Genomic DNA, 9,252 nt, shown 5'->3' with positions numbered 1-9,252 from the left:
CACTCATTTCATTAAAAAAGAAATATTAATGAAAATAAAAAATGCCCAAATGAGGATTTAACTTAAATATTATTGTGCTTTCAAATCACTGTAGGCATTCTGCATATTAAACTGCCTTAAACATCAAACGGAGACGAATTTACAAAACTCCAGCACATGTCATCTAGCGTAGCGCCATCTAGTGTTCACACTGAAAATACACCCATTTAAATCAATAAAAGCTGTAAAAATCCCCTCCTGCAGGAAGGACGCAGATATCAAAAATCAAGGTATTCATCTTTTTTTCTTTCATTTATTTATTTATTTTGAAATGTTTAATCAGGTGTGGCTCAGTGGTCAGCACTGTGGCCTCATCACCGTAAGAAGGTCGCTGGTTCGAGTCCCGGCTGGGTCAGTTGGCATTTCTGTGTGGAGTTTGCATGTCCTCTCCGTGTTGGTGTGGGTTTGCTCAGGGTGCTCCGGTTTCCCCCACAGTCCAAACACATGCGCTATAGGGGAACTGGATTAATTAAATTGTCCGTAGTGTATGAGTGTGTGTGTGAATGAGCGTGTATCAGTGTTTCCCATACTGGGTTGCAGCTGGAAGGGCATGCGCTGTGTAAAACATATGCTGGAATAGTTGGTGGTTCAATCCACTGTGGTGATCTCTGATGAATAAAGGGACTAAGCTAGGCATGTCCAAACTCGGTCCTGGAGGGCCGGTGTCCTGCAAAGTTTAGTTCCAACCCCAATCCCGCCTGGGCTAGCTAATCAAGCTTTTATTAGGCTTTCTAGAAACATCCTTGCAGGTGTGTTGAGGCAAGTTGGAGCTAAAATCTGCAGAACACCAGGACCTCCAGGACCGACTAAGCTGAACGAAAATAAATGAAAGAATAAATTGATAAGAATCAAATCATCGTAAAAACATGTTTTAAAAAATGCATATAAAAGGGCGTGGCTTAGATAGGAGGTCCCGCCCTAAAAGGGGGCGGGATTAGACAGGAAGTCATCACTCATCTTGAAAGTAGCACCATCATAAATTCTCTCTCCAGTTGTTCAATCTTCTCCAGCAGCTCAGTGACCTGATTCGGATTGTTTCTATCCTGATTGTTCACCGTGTGAAATTTTCCACCACAGCTGTCAATCAGTAACTTTAGATCCAGACTTTGTCTAATATAATCATCCATAGATTCATCCGTCAGCAAATCAACATGAGTGAACAGAACCATGGTATAACGAACAGCTTCTTCTCCAAAGTTCTCCTGAATCCACTTGACAGTGTTTGCGTCTTCATCTGTGTGTCTGCCATTGGGCCTCATGACCAGCAGAAACACGTTCGGACCCGGAGCACACTTCTCCAGGTATTTCTCTATATCCTGCTTGAGTTTGTTCTGTAAATGCTTGTACCACCTGACGTTTAACAGTCCAGGGGTGTCGATTACTGAGATGTTTCTTCCTGAAATCACCGCATTTCTTCTCTCACATGTTTGAGTGGATGAGAGAAAACTGACTCTGAAGGCATCTCTTCCCAAAATAGTGTTTCCTGTTGAGCTCTTTCCTGATCCGGTTTTACCAAGAAGAACAATCCTCAAATTCTCTAGAGGAGAAAACATATAGGTGGTTAGTTATAAATTTACACTTCAAATTAATCATTTCAAATGAAATGTTCAGACTTAGTAAGCAATGTTTGTTTCTTTTTCTTTATTTTGATAGCAATCTGATTTTTGGCTTTTGCCAAAACAAGGATTTCTCTGAACTGTCAAAACACCTCTCAAAACATTTTATAATAGATGCAAAAACGAAGAAAATCTAACCGAAGCGGTTAACTTATTTATTTATTTATTTATTTATTGACAGACGAATGTTTCGGATGTTAAGTAAATGTGATTCACACAAAATGAGGTGTCATTTATTTTTTAATGTGGAAAAAAAATCTAACAAAGTTTGCAATAAGCTTCTGTGTACATAGAAATAAATGTTATGTTTTTTCTTTGTTTTGTTTTGTTTTTGTATTGCTTTTCTTTTGTTTTTGGTTTCTTTTTGCTTTAGTTTTGTTTTCCTTTGCATTGTTTTCATCTAATTTGTTTTGCTTTGTTTTTTTTTTTTTTTTTTTTTTTTTGCTTTGATTTACTTTCCTCTGTTTTGTTTTGATTTGTTTTGCATAGATTTTTTTTTCTTTTTTGTTTTGTTTTGTTATTTTTATTTCTCTTTGTTTTGCTTTGCTTTCCTCTGTTTTGTTTTGATTTGTTTTGGTTTGCTTTGCTTTGCTTTGTTTTAATTAGCTTGGATTTATTTTCCTGTTATGTTTTAATTTGTTTTGCTTTGTTTTGTTTTTATTTCTCTTTATTTTGCTTTGATTTGTTTTCCTCTCTTTTGTTTTGATTTGTTTTGCTTTGTTTTGATTTTATTCTCTTTGTTTTGCTTTGATTTGTTTTCTTTTGCTTTGCTTTGTTTTCCTCTGTTTTGATTGGCTTTGATTTGATTTGTTTTGCTTTGTTTTATTTTGATTTGTTTTGCTTTGTTTTTCTCTGCTTTGCTTTGTTTTCCAGTGTTTGTTTTGATTTGTTTTGCTTTGCTTTGTTTTCCTCTGTTTTGATTTGATTTGCTTTGTTTTGTTGTGCTTTGTTTTGCTTTGTTTTGTTGTGCTTTGTTTTGTTTTTATTTGTTTTGCTTTGTTTTCCTCTGCCTCGCTTTCCAGTGTTTTGTTTTGATTTTATTTCTCTTTGTTTTGCTTTGTTTTGCTTTGCTTTGTTTTATTTTTCTTAATTTTCGTTTGCATTGTCTCCCTTTAAATGGCTTTTCCTTGTTTTGCTGTTGGTTTTGTTTTCTTTTGCATTGCTTTTCTTTTGCTGTGCTGTTTTGTTTTGCATTGATTTGCTTTGCTTTTGTTTTGTTTTTGTTTTCCTTTGCATTGCTTTCCTTTTTTCTTTGTTTTGCTTTGCTTTGCTTAATTTTGTATTTTGTTTTTCTATGCATTGCTTTCCTTTGTTTTTTTTTGTTGTTTTTTTTCCACCCATTCCAGTATATATGTTTGAAATTATTTGTGCATCATTATTTCACATGAGAAACATTACCTGATAACGGTGCAGTGCGATCTGAATCCAGTGGCACGGCTGTTGAGGCCGTCTGCGAGATGGATTTGCCTTCACCCACTGATCCAATCACATTTGATCGAAAACCTTTAGAATTTACTATTGATGAAAACGGTTGTAATATTTATAAAAACGATTATAATAAATTCTACAAATGTAAACAAGATTAGTACGTACATCCAGGGTTAGGGCTTTTCTCTGCTTCTGTTTTCTGTCCCACAGAAGCATCTGCCTTCACTTTCTGCAAATATCTGCTAACTGCATCTGTCATGATTGTTTTGTATTAATAATCTAAAACTCATCAGCATGCAAGCAAACAGTGTCTAATTTAAATGCATTTATTTGATATGCTTATATTTGATATTACTTATATAAATAGATTTGTCATATGAACCACATGTATAACAATTATTAGGGTTATATAAAGCTGATGTTACATGGAGCAGCGTTTTGAGCAATGATGCTGAGCAATAATGTTTAAATGGTGTCATATATGGGCAACCAGCTGAAACACAGAGTAGGGAAATTGGTGATAGGTGCATTCTTAATAGGAAAGTAGCCAAGCAACATAGCACTGCAAAATTGCCCGGCAGCATTGCTCAAAAAGTTGCTCTGTGTACTTTCCTTTCACAGCTCACCTTTATGGGAGGAGATTAATGGTATTTATGCTATTATTTAACGCTTGCAAAAGCATATCTGAATTTTTTTTCAGCTAGCTTATGCTTGACTAACCATTGGCAATTTATTCTTACAAAAATATTTACATTTAAAATATGTATACTGCACATAAAAAAGCTTACCTGGATCTTCACTCTGCTTGCAACCAGTCATTCTCTCCACTTTGGTTTTAGTTTTAATGTCCTTGTCAATATTTATTTGAGCTTCCAGCCTTTTTGGCTCTCCTTGTGTTACTCTCTCGTTCTTCTCTTGTCTTTGGCTAATCGGTTTGATCTCACTGCTGTAGTGTTGTCCTCTGTTCATCTTCACCATTTCATCAATGCTCTTAAAAAGTTTTGCGACGTGTTTTAAATCACATTCAGCTTTGCTGTTCATCTCATGAAATCTCCCTTTAAAGTTGCTCAGTATTTTCTGCGCTTTTTCACTTGTAATAATTCGAGTCCATTCTCTTCTGGAGAACTTTTCCTTTCCAATGAACAGCACCATTGTGAACTTCAATGCTTTTTCTCCAAAGCTCTCCAGGATTTCCTGCACAATGTTCCTGTGGTCGTCTGTGAAGTTCTCCAGGTTGATGATGAGCAGGAACACATGAGGTCCAGGAGAACAGAGATCCAGGCTCTTCATCATCTCCTTCTGCAGCTCTTCATCAGTCAGGTGAGTGTTGAAGAATCCTGGAGTGTCGATGATGGAGATGTTTCTGCCTTCTACTCTTCCTCTCTGCACCTCACTCTCTCTCGTTCTGCCCTCTTTAAACACATCTTCATCCAGTATTGCGTTTCCCATTGAACTCTTTCCAGCTCCACAGACTCCCAGCAGCACAATCCTCACATCAGGTTTATTACCTGTCAGACAGGTATGTCATTATCTAGAGATGTTAAGCATGTCTGAACGCTTCTGTGAGCTGTTGTTTCTAAGTTTGAAGTATGCTTCTTTTTAGTATACAGCTTAGTGAATTTTAAAGGCTTAATTAGGCAAGTTAGGGTAAATAGGCACGTCATTGTTTTACAGTGGATCATTCTGTCGACTATCCAAAACAAATATTGCTTAAGGGGGCTAAAAATATTGACCTTAAAATAGGCTTAAAAAATTAAAAGCTGCTTTTATTCCTGCCGAAATAAAACAAATAAGAATTTCTTCAGAAGAAAAAATATTATAGGAAATATTGTAAAAAATTCCTGAATCTGTTAAACATAATTTGGGAAATATTTAAGAGGAAGAAAATAATTCACAGTAGGGTGAAAAATTTTGCCATTAACTGTATATATATATATATATATATATATATATATATATATTTATATATATATATATATATATAATGTATGTATGTATGTATATATATATATATATATATATATATATATATATATATATATATATATACATACATACATACATACATACATACATACATTATTTATATATATATATATATATATATATATATATATATATATATATATATATATATATATATATACATACATTATAAATTATATAATGTATGTATGTATGTATATATATATATATATATATATATATATATATATATATATATATATATATATATATATATATATATATATACATTATAAATTATATAATATATATATATATATATATATATATATATATATATATATATATATATATATATATATATATATATAAATACACATTCGAGCTGTCAAGCAATAAATCATAATATTTAAATGTGTTATTGTTTCTTTAATGCTAAATTAATCATTTGTTAAGGTTTGACCTCCATTTTTTTGTGAACCCCAGTGCTTTCAATTTAATCTCTGCTTTTGTAATCTCACACAAATGTACTGCCGCACCCTAACCAACTGAAAAGCACAACCTAACGCTCACAAACAACAGAATTCTGACTAAAATAGGGAACATAGACAGCAGTACATTTGTGTCGTTACATCCTGCTACTTACTCATTTAAAACGTCAAAACAACTTGCAGTATAAATCCAAATCAAATCCAACAGATAAAGATACAGATTACACCTCATGTCAGATTGTGATGTTAAAAAGTGTCGCTCTGCACAGATAAAGTGTGTGTATCATATAACGTATTGATGTCAGACTGACCTTCATATGCTGATGCCATTATGATTGTATTTCTGTCCCTTATTTCAGTCGGTGAAAAAAAAAAATGATTAAAGTCCCTTTATAATTATTACAACCTCATTTTCAGCCCTTTTGGGGAAAAGTTTACCAGACTCCAAACTGCCTGAGACTATGGCAGTTTTCAAGACACGGTAAAGACACACCTATTTGGCAAACACGTACCCAAAAATTTCCTGCCAAGTATGGTGTTCTGGATCTCAACTTACAGCTCTACCAACCTGCATCATAGAAATACCATATTACACCAGCCATGTTTGGAGTTGAATCAAACTCTGGTATATTAATAAAAGTTGCTCATCAAATCTTCTGCTCTTATTATTAAAATATATGTTTATTTATTAAAAAAAGCAGACTTTTCAGATGTTTAACTTGATGTCAAGTGATTAATTGATCTAAGATTGACCTCAATAAAACAAACATGTCAAATGTGATTTAGTTTGTTTGACTTGCTATCCTGTTAAGTAGTATCTGGATGCAGCCTTTATGATGCAAGATGAGATTGCAATGCTCGGAGATACAAACTGAGACACAATGCACCTAATGTAGCTAGTGATTTCACTGTGAGGAGTTGAGTTAGGTGAGCGCATTAAAAAGCATTGGAGTTTGCAGCCAGACCCATCTCATCCTGTTAGTAATCAGGCTCTTAAATGCACAAAAATAGCATTACGCCCTCCAGTGCTTACAAAAAGAATTGCAACCAAAAATAAATAATTCTAATAATAATAACAATATTTTAAAAAAAAAGACTTATAATAATATTCCTTCATTCAATTTTTTTGTCGGCTTAGTCCTTTTATTAATCCGGGGTTGCCACGGTGGAATGAACCGCCAACTTATCCAGTAAGTTTTTATGCAGCTGATGCCCTTCCAGCCCCAACCCATTTCTGGGAAACATCCACACACACACCTTCAAACACACTCATACACTACGGACAATTTAGCCTACCCAATTCACCTGTACCACATGTGTTTGGACTGTGGGGGAAAACCGGAGCACCCAAAGGAAACCCAAGCAAATGCAGGGAGAACATGCAAACTCCACACAGAAACGCCAACTGAGCCAAGGATCGAACCAGCGACCTTCTTGCTGTGAGGCGGCAGCACTACCTACTGCGCCACTGCATTCCCCTTATTATTATAATAATAATAATAATAATAATAATAATAATAATAATAATAATAATAATAATAATAATAATAATAATAATAATAATGATGATAAGCTTTATTTTTATATAGTGCCTTTCAAATTAGCATCTCAAGGCACTTTACAGACAAACAAAATGTGCAGCAGTAAAAGATACATAGAAGGGTAAATGCAAAAAAAATGCAATCATAAATATATTAAACGCGTAATTAATAACTAATAGCAATAGTTCTAAAAATTAAATATAAGCTACGCTATAAAGTACGTTTTAAGAGATGATTTAAAAACACTTTGGGATTCTGCATTGTGAAAATCAGAAGGTAAAGAGATCCACAATTTAGGTGCCAATGAAGACAATGCCCATAGATCTCCCATAGATTTTAGCTGCATTGACTGAACAGTTAAAAGAGCAGCATCAGATCAGCGTAAAGCACTTTCATTGCCTTGTATGTATCAACGATCATTTTAAAATCATTGAAATTAAATCTGTGCATAAACACTGAATGGGAACAATATCTGTTGTAAACTGGATATAAAGCAGGCCACGGTCTGTCTAAAGCAGAGATGCCACAGCCATATCACCCTTCAGCCCTAGACCGGTTACTCACTGAAGCTATGCAGGGCTGAGCCTGGTCAGAACCCGGATGGGAGACCAAATGGGAAAACTAGGTTGCTGTTGGAAGTGGAGTTAAAGAGGCCAGCAGGGGGCGCTCAGGGAATATGCGTTTGTTTCATTTAGTGTGTCATATTTACCAGGGTTTGTGTTTTTCTGCCATTTCAAAATGACACTACAGGGTGGGCCATTTATATGGATACACCTTATTAAAATGGGAATGGTGATATTAACGCTCTGTTTGTCACCATATGGTTGTGGTGACCATAGTGGCCATTTTGAAGTCTGCCATCTTGGATCTAACTTTTTTTTTAATAGGAAGAGGGTCATGTGACACATCAAACCTATTGGGAATTTCACAGGACATACAATGGTGCGCTTGGTTTTAACCTAACTTTAGATAGATAGATAGATAGATAGATAGATAGATAGATAGATAGATAGATAGATAGATAGATAGATAGATAGATAGATAGATAGATAGATAGATAGATAGATAGATAGATATATAGATAGATAGATAGATAGATAGATAGATAGATAGATAGATAGATAGATGGATGGATGGATGGATGGATGGATGGATGGATGGATGGATGGATGGATGACTTGGCTTTTTTATGTTATTCATACAAGAAGAACACTATTATTTATTATCAGTTAAATGAGTTATAATGTATTAATTCCATAATAACATATTATATTAACTGTAATGATGTAGATGTATATGATAAATGCCACAATAGTCAAATTTATGTGCTTTGACTTTTAGTTATCTGCCTAAATTGACCATTAACTACTGATAACAAAGCTGTGACTGTTTTGATTGTAATTGTCCACTGGGAGGCGCTGCGACACCTCTATATTATAAAGAGCGCTTTGCTATTTAGCAGCTTTTTTATTGCTATGACAATGTGTGAGTGTTTAGCTTTTTAGGGTTAACCTACTTAAGTGAACAATGTCAACAACTGGATATTGTGTTGAAGATAGTTTAATAAGTATATATGCACTTTGGGATCTTAATCTCTCTGCAAGCAAAAAAAACAAAAAAAGGAGCAGATCTAACAAGAATTGAATGGTAATAACTGTTTGCTGGATGAAGCACACGTTTAGTTTTTTCAACCTCTGTGTTTATTTTGCATGCGTGAATAAGGCTTAATTCATTTCTGGCATCAACAGATTTAGATAATTGTTATTTATTACATTTGTAATACACAAATGCAAATTCTTAGTTTATAAACCTGTGCTTGCGGTCATTTTTTTTAAAAGCATGGAGATGTAATATAAAGGACATTATATTATATTATATTATATTATATTATATTATATTATATTATATTATACATTGTTATATTATATGTTATGTTTCATATAAAATATAAATATATATTATAAGATATTTAAATTACTTTATATTATATTATTATATTATATTATATTATATTATAATATATATTATTATGTTATATTATAATATTTTTTATTATTTTATGTTATTTTATATTATATTATATTATATTATATTTTATTATATTATATTATATTATATATAATTTTGTTTTATGTTATTATATTATATTATTTTTTATTATATTATATTATA

General features: G+C 33.2%; 1 protein-coding gene across 8 annotated transcripts; it reads right to left on the bottom strand.

Annotated features, from left to right (window-relative positions):
- Positions 1–6,030, bottom strand: LOC100334176 (GTPase IMAP family member 4). 8 transcript variants are annotated; one of them, XM_073907139.1, is made up of 6 exons: positions 5,851–6,028; positions 3,872–4,591; positions 3,249–3,335; positions 3,054–3,158; positions 957–1,576; positions 126–668 (listed from the first exon to the last, which is right to left on the bottom strand). In XM_073907139.1, exons 1-5 carry the CDS (start codon positions 5,867–5,869, stop codon positions 993–995), a joined length of 1,515 nt encoding a protein of 504 aa, XP_073763240.1. In that variant the 5' UTR covers positions 5,870–6,028; the 3' UTR covers positions 126–668; positions 957–992. The 8 variants fall into 8 exon arrangements, with proteins under 8 accessions (XP_073763225.1, XP_073763240.1, XP_073763248.1 ...); XM_073907129.1 differs by having other exon boundaries at positions 325–668; positions 3,054–3,170; XM_073907145.1 differs by having other exon boundaries at positions 325–668; positions 3,054–3,131.
- Between the last annotated feature and the right edge of the window lie 3,222 nt (positions 6,031–9,252).

The sequence above is a fragment of the Danio rerio genome, chromosome 1, assembly GCF_049306965.1.
Source record: "Danio rerio strain Tuebingen ecotype United States chromosome 1, GRCz12tu, whole genome shotgun sequence".
Lineage (NCBI taxonomy): Eukaryota > Metazoa > Chordata > Actinopteri > Cypriniformes > Danionidae > Danio > Danio rerio.
This window is presented reverse-complemented; position numbering and strand designations above follow the sequence as displayed.